General features: G+C 42.7%; 1 protein-coding gene across 7 annotated transcripts in view; it reads left to right on the top strand.

Moving 5' to 3' along the window:
* znf423 (zinc finger protein 423) overlaps window positions 1-14,865 on the top strand; it is a 196,736-nt gene that overhangs the window by 100,977 nt on the left and 80,894 nt on the right. For 6 of the 7 annotated variants that reach the window (XM_037540050.1, XM_037540052.1, XM_037540051.1 and 3 more), the window contains one exon: window positions 2,024-2,050. The exons of the other annotated variant lie outside the window; for it this stretch is intronic. In XM_037540050.1, the coding sequence (XP_037395947.1) occupies window positions 2,024-2,050 (27 nt within the window). The remainder of the gene's footprint in view (window positions 1-2,023; window positions 2,051-14,865) is intronic. 7 annotated transcript variants of the gene reach the window in all.

Raw genomic sequence — 14,865 nt, forward strand, 5'->3', positions numbered from 1 at the left:
CTGAGAGACCCCCACACACAAAGACAGAGAGGGAGAGAGTCTCTGACTCAAGCAACAAACAAAAGCAAGAACCAATGTGTAAGAACGAAAACAATTCATGGAGGATCCAGGCCTATGCTGCTTCCTGTACTGATTTTGACATGCTCTTGACATTCCTTGTGATAAGGTGGGATGTTCTGGAGCGTTTCCGTTTTGCTAGGCAGCATAGACCTGCTCGCTCTGCTCTTTGGTATGTTTGTCTGAGTGTTATGTGGCTCCTCAGGGCTCTGCTGTTTTTCTCTAGTTTTCTTATTCTTTGAGTGTGTGGGCAGAATCATGAAGTGTGTGTGTGTGTGGGGGGGGGGGGGGGGGGGGGTGTGGGGGGGGGTGTGTGTGAAGACGGACATGAGGAGAGAGGAGAGAGCGGAAGGGGGCTTACTCATTTCACTTCCCTCCCTCATTCTCTCTCTTTCCATCTCTTACTCTCTCTCCCTCCATGCCTCTGTACAGCACGTCATGAGGAAAAGCATGCAGACACTAATGCTGCACTAATCACCAGCGCCCAGAACTCACAGCACGCCCACTCTCCTCTCAATCGCCCTTAATCAGCCAACACATTTCAATTAGCATATTGTGTTTAACCTCACTTTCATCTGCCTTTATTAGTGGATTGAGCTGTAGTCAGCCTCTTCACCCCCCTCTGTCCGTCTCTCTGTTCCTCTCTCTCTCTCTCTCTCTCTCTCTCTCTCTCTCTCTGTCTCTCTCTCTCTCTCTCTCTCTCTCTCTCTGTCTCTCTCCTGTTTTGCTCCTTTTAGCCTCTCTGTCTCTCATAGAGAAAGCTGTTATGGACATGGTCAGAAAAAGGCTTGTGTAGTGTGTCATTAGGATTATTGCAGGCTGTGAACGGAAATAAAGGCGTGGGCTTTTCTAGCAATTGCTTGTCTAATGTAATCACCATTTTCTTCTCATTCGACATGATGCTTACACAGCTGACCTTAACAACACAAGAGTAATTGCTATGTTGTAGTCATGTGTAAAAAGTAAGGTGTATTATACAAATGCTCTGTCTGCGTCAGAAAGTACCAAAGAAATAGAAATGAGCTGTGTTAAGAAATTGAATGTGTGTTAACTGGACACTTGTATGTAAAGAGGCAGGTTATTGTTTAAAAAATATTCTTTATGTTCACCAGTAATGATAGTTTGACTTCAGGAGCGATTCCTACACGATGCGTTTTTTGATACTTTCTGTTAAATTACAGAGAGAAAGTGGGTGTGGCTTACACCAGAAACGGTAGTGAGTTACTGGTAGTGCGTATATTTACACAGAAGAAGTATAATTTGAACAGCCAATTAGCTGTCTAAATTTTAGAAAAAGCAATTTCATTGGGTCATGGATACTGATATGGCTGACTGCATACACATTGAAATTAGATATTGAGCAACACAGAATTCTTCAGTACTCAGTAGTATTGACGTGATTGTATCAGTTAATTTGGATATGCAGCGCTAGTGCCACTGAGATGCCACTTGGTGAATGTGAGCATTCAGAAGGCTTTTTATATGATGCATTTATTTGGTTGTATTTCAGCATTAGATTCATTCCAAGTGTTACCTTTAAAGACGTGCAGTTAGTATAAGGCTTAGATAACTGTTAACTGAGGATAACTGAGGTGTTTTACATTTGGGCGAAGTCTGAGTTGGGTGCTACAACTTCTCATAAACTGTTTCTGCCTGATTTTTTTTCCCCAAACATAACACTTTGGGTATATTTACTTAATACGTGGTGCACAGTGTCTGACGTTGAGCACTTGCTTTTAAAAGACCACATTTGTGGGCAGCACATGCGTCTGTCAAATAAGAAGTAAATATGAGATGCGTCACTAGCCATCATCTCTTTCACAGTGAATGCCCCCCTTCATTATCCATAATTCCTTTTGTCTGTCCCATGTCCCCCACTCTAACCCCCATGTGATCATGGAGCTGCTGACTAACTGTCACCCTGCCTTCTCTTTCAACCCCTCCCTGCCTGTCGGACGGCCTGTAGAGAGAGAGCCCGCCCAGCTTCCGCCAGGTTTGTCCCCCATCTCTCGCCATAACCCCCTCAAACACACACACTACACTGCTTGTGGAGGGCAGAGTAGGGAGGCAACGCTACGGTGCAATATTGTAGAGAAATGCATGACTAGATCACTTGTAGACTGGGACATAGTGTTCAGTTTAATGACAGAGAATTTCACTAGCATTCATTTCACTTCAACCCCCTACCCCACCATTCTCCACTACCAAGGATTACTCATAAAATACACAATCATCCACCCCCTAAGTGGTTGTTTTTGCATGGGGCTGGGCTAGGGGCATGAGCAAGTGTGCATACACACACACACACACACACACATACCTGAAACGAACCCTCTGGAGAGAGTGGCTAATGACATGTCTCACTCCTGACTCTTACTTATTTATCCCAATGAGTCTAATGCCTGAAGCATGAACCGCACACATCACCATGGCAACACCACACAGAAGATTGTCATTTGACCCTGCAGTGATGTCACGAAGCACTTGAGTCATGTATTGATTATGCCTTTTTAGTGATTTGTGCCAGGCTCTACAATGTGGTTTCTAGTATGTATACACTACATGTAGAGTAGTTTGTAGACTCCTGCTCATCTAAAGTTTCTTCTGATATCAGGGGTATTAATGAAGAGTTTGCTCCATATTTGCTGCAGTAACAGCCTCTGCTCTTCTGGGAAGGCCTTACACTAGATGTTTGAGCTAGGGTTGGAAGATAGGGCAAACGTATATCATGATAGTTCGAGGCATTTTCCCAATTTGTGATACCTAACAGTATTTTGACACTTGTGTACAGTGCACTAGTAATGGCACATGTAACAATTGCTATGAAAAAATATAAATAGAATTATTATTCAGTGTTTCACCTACTGAACTGCAGTAAATTAATCAGGCCTAGTTGTGTTCCCTTTCTGATGAAACATGCAGTTGGTCAGTGTTCTTTAAGGTCAGAAAAGCACATTGTTTATCACAATAACAAAATGTATCATGATAACAGTAAAATATTTTATTGTCCCTTCTAGTTGGAGCTGTGAGAATTGTGATTGCATTCTGCTGTAAGAGCACTAATGAGATCAGGACCTGTTGCTGTAAATATTGCAGAAAAAAGACACTGTTTCATGAAAAGCTGTAGCGACCAAGTATTTGTCAAAATACAAAATATCTTGCAGCAGTTGCTATGAAAAAACATGCTTGTGGGCAGTGAATGAGTAGGTCAAGTTCATCGTTTCTCTGAGCCTTATAGTGACTGCATATACATATCCTGTATCCAGCTCTAACTCATGGTGTTCCATTACTCCACTGCTCCACAGTACAAAACTGGAGACTTTAAACCCCTCTAGCTGGTGCTTGGCATTGGACATTATGAGTTCAGGCTCGTGTGCGGCTGTTCCAGAGCATCTAGTTCTATTGGCAATGCTTTTCAGTGACACTTAAACTGCATGTGGACTATTGAACATGTGGGTACATCTTAAAGTAGTTCATTTCAGCTTAGGATGATTTTTACTAGCCAATACAGTATATGACTGATCATTTCTCAAATCAAAGCTCTGTCGCGTATGTCTGTATTTGTGCAGTTAGGAGAGACATAGAGAGACGCATGCATGCTCAAGCACACACACACTGAGGCTGGTGAAGGGGACCTGGTGTGGTCTCTCTGTGTCAGTGAAGATTTAATGAGGCAGCACACAAGAAGCTTTAGAAGTCAATGGATGTGGATAATGTGGATGATAGCTCACTCTGCTGAGCACCTATGCATGTGTGTGTGTGTGTGTGCGCGTGCATGCGTGTGTATGGACGGTCTGCGTTTAGCCTAGGGCCATGTGTGTGTGTGTGGCTGGAGACAACACCAGCCCTCTCCACTCATGCCTTTATTGAGAACAGAACATTCCTTCAATTGTCATTTATTTAAGCCATTGATGTCGCTGTTGTGTTGAGTGACGGGTAACGGAAGACGTTTAAATGCCTTTGAACTCTGTTCACATGCCCAATTAACCTCAATTGAAATTCAAATGGCCATGAAGCTGCATTTAAAGTGCTAGGTTGACCAGAAAAGCTAATAGTGAATGGAAGCAAGTAGTAAATTTTAACATAATCTCAAGGACTGAGCTCAGTGAATGGTCTCAGTCCACGAGGCACCTCTAGCTTTTTTCATTGTTGATTAGATTAGTATTTTACTTCTGAATGCACTAAATTCAATAAACCGGCTTAATTATGCTTATTATGATCTGTCAAGGAGGCACACTTCAAGGGATCACTTCAGTTCCTCTTTCTCATAACTAATAAACAGTTTAAATGGCCAGGACCTACTGACCGCTCCAAACTGATGTTATACACTCTAAGATAATTAAATCTGCTACTTTGTGTCAGGATTTAAAGGGGTTAATTCGCATAACAGTTTCACAGTCGTTATTGAATAATATATAATACAATATGACAATATCATCATCGTTAAAAATGACAGCATGATGCGCTTTTTGGAGTACACCATTGTCTGAACATTTTTACAATTACAGTTCTATATATCATAAAAAGACTGATTTAGACCGATTATGGAGAGGCTGTAGACAACAACAACCGGTGTGTAATAGCTCACGGTGTTCATAGTTTTCCATAACCTTTTTTAAATGTGGCACAACTGTTTTGCCAGCGCATGTTGTCCATTCTGTGGTGTTTCCAAACCACTCAAGCCTTAATAACTAAATACTGTGATACATTTCATGAAAATGTCTGCAAGTGCCATGACTTATTGCCAGAACTGAGTAATGCCTTGAGAGCTGAAGAACAACCCTACAGTTTAAATGGTTAGGTGTAATAATTATTACAGTTCTCAGATCAGTGTGAGGCTGATGACTTTGCTTGTTTCTGCTTAGTGTCAGATCTAATGTACCACTCTTGGGTTTACCTGCTGCACATGTACAGTGTAATCTACAGTAAATCTCTAAGATGAGATGGCACTGTAACTTGTTGTTATCTGTCTGACTGAACCGAGCTGGGATAGGCACAGGTGCTTTGTTTATGAATACAAAAAGGATCCATTCCTGAGCGACTTGGCGTCCCCGAGCGTTTGGGCAGGGGGGTTTATGGCTTGTTGGTGGTGTGGTGGTCTCCACTGCAGACAGCGTGTGTGAGCGTGTGAACATGGGAACAGATGAGAAGCCCCTCATGCACATCCCACACCACCTGGAACTAGCCAGGCGGAACCTCCAGGAGGCCGGCGCAGTTGCACTGGGGGCGCGCTGCCAGAGTGGCTGGATAAGGGAAGGGATGGAGAAGAGGGATGGGGAGGAAAAAAGGAGTTTAGGATCTAGAAGAAATGGGGAAGTGCACACTCATTGTTATTATACTCATTTAGACTCCACAGTTTTACAGTGAGACACCAATTTAACAAACTTCCATTCTCAAATAGGTTGGCTGAGTATATTGTTGATAACCGTTATCATAATATTAGCTTTTGCAATGGTGATATGACCGAAAGGTTACAATATGCAAATTAGACCTCTAACCAATTACAGTGTTTTCGATGACTGAAGGTGTTTATGTAATTCAAAAATGTTAATTGCTCAGGTCAAAATGATGAATCTTATAATTCAATCATACCACCATTCACCAATATGTTTTTAATATAATACTGCATTATTAGAAGGCATATTGCAGTCACAGTGTGTGGCAATTTAATCACAGTACTTGTTGTGATATGGCAAACATCACAAATACCTCCAAGACATTTTCATGATGGATGAAATATTATTATTATTATTAATAATAATAATAATAAGTCACATTTGTGTAGCGCCTTTCACAAACCCAATGTCGCTTCACATAGCATGGGCAAAAAAAACCTAAAAAACTAAATAGACAAAAGTGAATAAGTTGTGCCACATTAAAAAAATGCAGTCAAGAATATAAACACAATTATTTTTAATCATCATTTCACATACTGTTCAGGCTTGCATTTGCTCAGCATTCTTTAAGTATGATGATGTTCACAATGTCCTCAGAAATGCAAAACATGATATATAATACAAAATTTTACATCACTAAGCATTTATTTGCTCAGAAAACAACATTGCTACTATAATAGATACAAATAACACAAATACATAATCATCCAATACCTGGTTTGAATAACCAATACTTCATTAAGTTACAGCAAGTGTGGAAAGCTAGTGATGGGGTTCAACATGTGATATCAGCTGTGGCTCTCCAAAGTGTTTTAGTGCAATTATATTCATGTTATACAAGCAAAAACACTTATTTCCAAGACATATGGTTGTAAACAATGTGCTTGGGTTAGACTTTTGAACAGTACTGTATATGTAATGTATCACAGTAACAGTAAATATCGTCATATCGCCCCTGCAAGTAACTAAAGATCGTCATATTGCCCCCGACAATACTAGTATTCTGTCCATATCATGCAGCCCTGCTCTCTAACTTCAGCTCACATTTTGACCGAGTCAGTGCAGCCCTGCGTAACTCTTTCCTTCAGTCCTCTTCTCGCTCTTCTCTCTCTCTCATTCCTTCTCCCTCCCATCTCTGAGTAGCCCCCGCAGAGAATGTCATGTTGAAAAGGGAGAGAGAGGGAAAGAGGCAGCGATGTTTTTTGCCGAAATGTTTGTTTGCAAGGCTGAGTGGCGTCTGATCCCCCCGAGAACTCATTTTGCCACGTTTGCGCTTGATTTGCTTCTTATGCTGTTTATTAAAGGTAATTACAAGCTGTTTGGAGATCTATAAGAGAACTGCTCAGGGGGAGGCTCCTCCAAAAGGTGTGGGAACAAAATGGAAAATCAGCCACACTAGCGGCCAGTGCCGCCGAGACAGCGCGGGTGGGTGTGCAGGTGTGTGTATGTGTGTGTGAAAGGCCCACTAGATGAAAGTGTATTTGCTTGAGTTTGGACATGGATTTTTGCACAAGTGTGTCAATCCTGCTCCGTAGCATCCGTTTTGATATGGGTCATTTTTTGGGGGGCCTTAGTGGGCTGATTTGCTGGTTGTGTGCGCGAGTACATGTGCGTATAAAACTCAGGTACCTCTAGCAGGAGTGCAGCTGCCCCCCTCTCTCCTGCATCCCAGGCCCTTCCAGGTGTGTCTGAGGCAGCTGCTGTGCAGGGGAGGGTGGGACGATTACAGGAGAGCCCCCCCCCCACCCAACCCACCCTGCCGAGCTCTGTGAGCTAATTGTTAAAAAGACAAACAAGCCTCCCCGCCTTTGTGCGCATAATGAACGTGGGCCAGCTGCAATTAGCTCCTCGCTTAATTCGTTAAGTATTCGGAATTTATTTTCTCGAGTGACAACGGCATCTGTCGCAGCTGGTAGAGAGAACTTCCACCCAGTGATGCTGAGTTAGGGTTGTGTGCATGTGTGGGTGGGTATGTGTGTGAATGTGGCAGGATGGGTGCAAGATGACACTCTGCTAATCAAGCTCTGGGTTTGGAAGTGAAAAGAGAGAGAAGAGGTGCATGATGGTGCCCGACATGTCATTATCAGCAACCGCAGAAATCCTTAAATTAAAGCACCAGTAGTGTTTCTTTAAATGTTACACCGTCACAACGCACTGGACTCTCTCTCAGATTTCTTAAAAACATTTTGATGTTTTAAAAGATACAACAATTAGTTTTGAGTTGGAACCGTAATCGTCATATTATGATAATTATTGTGTTTCCCGTTGAAACTTAGTGTGTCATCCTTAACACATTCCAGCCAATCAGATGTTTTGTGATGAGGGAGGGTCTGGCCTAAACAACCCTACTTGTTAGGAGAACCATATGACTGGGTTCATTCTTTACAGTCTGTTTCATTAGTTTGATGTTTTTGTTATAGTTCACTAAAATGTGAATAATAATAATAATAATACACAACAAAGAAATGTAAATGCTTCATTTGAAAGGTGCTTTCATTTAGTAGAACAGACTTCAACGATGCCCTTGTTTGTTTTATGGGTTTATGGTCAAGTTTTAATTTTATTCAAAATTAGTTTTACATTGATCTTCTATAAGACTGTGTGATTTAGTTGAGTCCAGTCAAATTTATTTATAAAGCACATTTAAAGTGAGGAGATTTAGGCCAGTGCACTGCACACTATTTACTGCATAAAATAAATAATAAAGTATACAATGAATGCCTAAAATAGAATGGCAAAATAAAAAAAAGGAAATCAATAATAAAGCTGACAATCATTGGGAATTCTAAATATTATATAAATTATATTTATACTGGTCAGTAAACGACTGTTTTGATCAAACTATAGGATCATATATATTATTATCATTATAAAATATTAGCCGATGTCATTTAGCAGAATTTGTAGCTTGTTTAAATCTGTATTGGTGGAAAACGTTCCTTTTGGTCAGGCCAGTGTGTGCGACAGAGAGAGATGCAGATATAGAGAGAGAGAGAGAGAGAGAGAGAGAGGGAGGGAGGGAGGGAGGTGGTGTGTAGTAAGTGCATGGCCGCTTGCTACCTGTTTGCCCAGTGGCTCTGTGCATGTGTGGCTCTGCAGGTGAGCACCCTTCCACCCTGTTCCTCCAGCTCCAACTTAGCTCCACAAATAAAGCCCTCTAAACAGCGGCTGATAATTAACATCTGCTGTCTGGTGTGATCTTGCCTCTGCACATCAGCTCTGCGCGTGAGTGGGAGGAAACGTGCGGATGTCGCAGCTCATCAGCGTTCTCCCACAGACGAACGAGGGAAGGGTCCCACAGCGGCGGGGCGGAGGCCCCTTGTGTGTGTGTGTGTGTGTGTGTGTGTGTGTGTGTGTGTGTGTGTGTGTGTGTGTGTGTGTGTGTGAGAGTGTGTGAGTGTGCGCGAACGTGTGTTTTGCACGCGTGTGTGGGAGAGAGAGGCCCACTTGGGAGTGGCGTCTTCAAAGGCGTCACTTGGAGGAGTGCAGAGAGGTGCCTGCCTGACAGGAGCCTTCCAGCTTTGATCCTGGAGAGAGGGAGCACTCAGGGGTTAAAGAAGAAGAGAGGAACGAGGGAAGGAGGGAGGAAGGAGTGCAGAGGCAAGATAAAGGAGTGCAACTGCGAATGAGAGACTTAGAGAATAAAAAAGAGAGATAGAGAGAGAGAGACAGGGCCTTAGGGGGTAGGTTTACTCTCCATTAGATCTGATTTAGAGCTGATCTGAAAGCTCTTTTGCCCTTATGCTATGCCCCGGCGCTCTCCTCCTCGGCTGCCTTTGCAGTTGTTATGTATACAAAGACGTGCCTGCCTTTTGTGTATTGCTCAGAGCCAGCTTGCGAAACAAAGGCGAAGCGTCTCTTGATTTGTTGGAAGCGCGTTCATTTCACAGCAGCCTCAGCAGCGCCCCACAAGAGACTGCAGGGGCAAGTTTTGTGTGCTTGGTTTTTTATATCTATGCAAGTAATTACAAGTAAAATCTCTAGTAATCTCCAACTAGGCCTAATAATTGCGTCTAGAATTTGTATTATGATTTTTCTGATAACTTTGCAACTGCATGTCCTTGCAGCGCCAATGATTGCTGCCTAGTTTCTGGTACTTCTTTTAATTTTTTTTTTCAAGCCACATGATTGGTCCAGCGTTGTCCTACTGCGCCATGATTGGTCAAATCTTCTTCAAGGTTTCCCCTTGAAGTCGAAGAGCAATTTTAGGCCTCAGACTGATAGCGAGATGGAGAGATACAGAGGAGAGCAGGGAGATTACTGGGCCTTGTGGAGATGGAGGGATGGGAGAGCATGGAGGAGAGAGAGAGGGGAGATTACTTAGCCTCGCTGAGATGGAGGCACGGGAGAGTAAGTTGGAGCAAAAGAGAGAAAGGAAGGGCGAGGTATGGATGGAGAGGAGTCCGTAGGACAGAGGGGAATGGGGGGGATTTGGCAGGGAACGAGGGATGAGACAAGGAGAGAGGAGATGAGAGAGGGAGCAGAGGTAGAATGCCGGATCAGCGAGAGAGAGTGGGGGGGTTAGATGGCTGGTCAGAGCGGGTGCTGATGGGGTAGGTTGACCTTCGGAAGCGAGGGATGGAGTGAGAGATGGAGAGAGACGGAGAAGAGGATGAGGCTCAGGCTGACAGGGGCTCTCCTGGTTTTTGGCAGGAGCTCAGTGTGCGCGGTGAGCAGCTGGACTTCATTAGGCGCTGGTGTTAATTACTGGGACCGGCCTGCAGCCGCCCGCCTGCTCACACAAAACACTTGCCGTAATTCAGCCAGGGTCACCTTGAAATCGATCATTTACCATCAGAGAGAGAGAGAGAGAGAGAAGGAGAGAGGGGAGAGGATGAGCACATCAATGAAAATGAGGAACAAGGAGAAAGACTCCTATGTTCTTATATGAATCGTAACCTATTTATACCTTGAATTAACATGCATTTTGTGTCCAGATTGTATCTGGATAAAGTGTGGCCGGAATCCTTTTGCTCCTTTTTCTAGAATGCATCTTGAGTTCGACCAGATGAGATCAGATTGTGCTTTTCCCAAGTAAAAATCACTTCAACATTTTTCTGTTTTATTTTTTTCTGGTCCTAATTCGGTCACAGTGCACCCTGAGGGTGTTTAGACATAGCTTTTCATGCAATCAAGTGAAATCCAAACATGGTCCAATCCCCAAAAAGCATGTAAACAGGCCCATTTCCAGTATGTTAGCAGGATAGATCTCAGTAATATGCAGTGAGAGTTCTTAAAAGGCCCAGATCACGGGAAGCAGAAAATTCTTCACTTAAAAGACTTTAATGTTTATTTAATGTATATAATGTATATACACATCATTTTCAAAATGTACAGTCCACTGCGCATTCATTACAGTCCATATATGGAAATTGCATTCATTATTTTTGTGATGTCAGAAGAAACCAAGACATTTATACTTATCCACTTCAGCCTACAGCAGTTTAGCCTCGCCTTCACGCTGAAGTTATGAGAAGTGTGGAGTGGTTTTTAAATGAGACAAATACACAATAGAACAACACATAGTTCATGTAAAAATGTTATAAAAATAATAACATTATAAAAAGAATAGTTTGTCACAACATCAATTACAAAATTATTTGATCAGCCAAGGCATGTTTGATATCTAAAGTTTGCTTCTTTAGTTTTGCACTAAAGGCTCATGTAGTCTAGTAATGAAGGTGTATGTAAAGCTATTAGCACTGTGCAAACTGCAAACCTAGACTTGTTTATGACACTGACACTGTATGATTGTGTTATTCATACAAATGCACAAAAGTGCTGCATAGCTAAAAGCAGTAATAACTAATAACTAATCATGACTAATGATTAGTGAGGTATATGCTTCCATTGCTTATGTTAGTCTCGTAGCGCCACTGCAAAAGTGAATGTGTTGCACTGCAAATGTGGAACACTAAACATGTCTGTAGTGATCTGAGGTAAGGGGGAAACTGTGAAACACATTTATCTTTGGCTGGGAGGGTCAGAAATGGGTCTTCTGTGCTAAAGGCTATTTGTCAATACACCATCAGTGAATGTCGCATGTGTTTGGAACAAAATGAAGAAAGGCCACAGTAAAGAATGGCAGGGATTACAATCCTTTTGGAAATGTCTTGACTTGCTTCCACTAATATATCAGGCAGAATCTCTAATACATGAACCATCGCAGACACACACATAGAAAGTCATACATTTACTGTAAGTTACTGTCACACAGGGCAACATATGGGTTTGTCTTGGCAGCGCTAGTGTAATTACAATCTACTGTAGGAGGACAAAGAGAGACAAATGGGAGAGGGGAGAGGGCATGAGAGAAATAGAGGGCTAATAGTTTGCTTTTCCAGCATACTCTCTGTGTACCAGAGGGGTACAATAGACCTCTTTAATTCAGCTTTTCACAAAAACAAACGTCTACCAGTCTCTGCTCCCTGTAATACAAAGGTCTAATACAATCTCCTCCTTAATTCTCAGCCATGTCAGTTTTTCAGCCCTTCTTTCTTTTTTTCTTGTCTTGGTCTACTCTTTTTTTCTCTCTCTCTCTCTCTTTTTTTTACCTGCCTCCTCCTCCCTGAAGAAAATCAATGCATTCTGATTTGGTAATTTCCCATGGTGCCGAGCTCTGTGTTCCCTGTGCTGAGAGAGGTGACAAATCCGGTCATGGTGGTATGAACCTCTCTCTCTCTCTCTCTCTCTCTCTCTCTCTCTCTCTCTCTCTCTCTCTCTCTCTCTCTCTCTCTCTCTCTCTCTCTCTCTCTTTCTCTCTCTCTCTCTCTCTCTCTCTCTCTCTCACACACACACATTTTTCTTCCCTCATCTATCTTCCTCTGTTTCTACCCTGCTTTTGTTTTTGTTTCTCTCTCTCTCTCTCTCTCTCTCTCTCTCTCTCTATCTGGGTGTCTGCGGTGGAGCTCTTGCTCGTTGCTCGAATTTGTTGGAATTTCGCAGCCCTTCCCGGCGCTCTGGTGAAAAACACTCATTTGTGACGGTGCCAAGCTGCTAATGGCGGATGGCGGGGTCCGTGCCGAATCCCACCTCCGCTCCCCGGCGCTCGTTATGGCGGCCTCGGCGCGCCGCGCACCCCTCCCCTACATCTGCCAAACTCAGCTGCGAGGGAGCGGCGTAATTATCCCGCCGGAGCCGCACACGCCTCCACGCCGTCACAACTGGGGCTTCATTAGAGACCCGCAAGAGTGCCCCTGTGTGTGTGTGTGTGTGTGTATATGTGTGTAAGAATGTGTTATGTTTATTTGAGAATGTTTGTGGACGTCCTCCGTGTGCTTGTGCGAGGAGACTAGTGGAGTGGATAGTTTGTTGGAGAGTTTGGTTGTGTGGTACGCTGTAGTAGCTGGTTGTGTGGATTTTTTGGTTGTACGCATGCAAGTGTGTGTGTGTGTTTCGAGGTGTGGTCGGGACTAATATGCTAGTGAGTATACAGTTAATGAGTGTGTAAGGGTGTGGGTGTGCCTGGAGCTGATGAGTGGCTCTCAGAGGCAATTTGGTGCCAACCTCACAGCAACCCCCCCCACCCTCAACCGCTGTGTCCCTACAGAGCAGGACCTAGATTCCCTCACTATAACACTCACACACAAAGGAACAATGCACTCAGACACACACACAAGCGCTCCAGAAAGTAGATAATAAGAAGAGACGCTGTGATCTGTCTTATATGAGCAATGCTGTACGTGTGTAGTGTACTGTGTTCACATTACAAGCCTTATTTACTCAGTTCTGTTTTTTTGTTGTTTTTTTTTCTTTTTCTCAGAAAAAAGATCTGCTCTTTCTGCATTGATGGTTCACATGCATATTTAAATGGCCCGTGTTCTCCATGTTAAAGAGAACACAACTTTGTCCGCCACTGCCATCGCACCTTGGTCTGTCATTAATGTGCTGCCTGTCGATTCTAATGCACTCTGAATACATACAAAATCCAATATGACTGTTCTAATTATGTTCAAATGGCAGCCTACATCCAAATAAGAAAGGGAGAACAACATAACTCACCACTCAGCTTCCATCAGCACTATAAAGACAGAATTGGGGTCCGTTCATCTCCCTCTTATTTCTGGTGCAGTTCATTCATGGTAGCTGATTTCATATGGATTCTTCACATCCAACATGATATATATATTTTTTTAAGTCTAAAATCTAAAATACACTTTGGTTAGCCTTAGATGGTAGTCATATTTTGGCCAAAAATTCAGGTGCGTTACATTTGGCCAAAAAATCTGGATTTTTACCCCTTGCCTGCTGTAATGTGAATGCAGCATTAAAAACTCCTTCATCTGCCCTCATTCACTCCAAATCACACTGGGCTGACATGGTTTACACAGGATCTGTTTGATGTAGGAGTCATCCCAAGTGTCTCTGTCTCATTCTCTATTTCCCCCTTGTTCTCTCTTTCCATTTCTCTCCTTCTTTAAAGTGTCCCTGAGACTCTAATTGTAGTGCTGTGGTCCTTTTCTTTTTTACTTCCTGACACACTGTGCTGTAGTAATTGCAGGGTGGTGTGTGTGGTGGAGAGGTGAGGTGTGTGTGGCATTGAGAGCAAAAGGTTATTACTGTCTCCTGCTCTGGCGGCCCCCTCACTGCGCAGTCCCGTATGCCTGATGCCTCTTGCTGCACGCCAGCACATGTGATGCACTGCTGACTGTGCTGCTGTGGTGGCTGCATGCTGCTCACACAGTCGCTGAGAGTCAGAGAGTGAATTCAATTCCTCAAAGCTTTCAGACAGCCAGGGCCAGATATACACCAAGTTACCAGTTTATTAGAAACAGCGAGGTCCTTGTGTGGACTTTGGCCATTGTTTTGTTTTATAGGTGTGCTTTGAAGGTAGGGTGGTAGATGGTTCTCAGCACAGTAGTGACGTCACCATGGTGCTGTAATGTAAGTGTGTGGGTTGTTGCTATGAATGTATCAGACCCAGCAGTCAGTTGCCAAAAAGTTGTTTTGGGCCCAAATGTTTATGCAAACACTAATAAGTCCTATTTTAGCCTTTCACTGAAAAGGAATCATGTCTTGGCATCTTATATCTATATACTGATACATCTAATATTTCTCCTTTTATGACTGATGTAAGAATATTATAAGATGATTTACCTTTTAGGCATGTTTACTTGTTTTAAGTCATTTAATCTAATGAATTACTCGTATTCTATCTGTAGATTATTTAGTCTTCATTCTTATTTCTTACAAGTAGAATCAAATAGTTTCACCAGATGAAAAATACATATAAATGTAGATTGAAGAAATGTTAAAAGATTCTTACAACAATCTCAAAATAAGAAATATTTAAAGAAATATTTACTATGTGTTTTCATACATTTTGCAGTATGACGACTGCCGCATACCATCTCACCACTTTGTCATACTCCCTAAAGTTTTAAAGGATCCATTTAGTCCACAGTGTGGCACA

Source organism: Pygocentrus nattereri, chromosome 7 (assembly GCF_015220715.1).
Source record: "Pygocentrus nattereri isolate fPygNat1 chromosome 7, fPygNat1.pri, whole genome shotgun sequence".
NCBI lineage: Eukaryota > Metazoa > Chordata > Actinopteri > Characiformes > Serrasalmidae > Pygocentrus > Pygocentrus nattereri.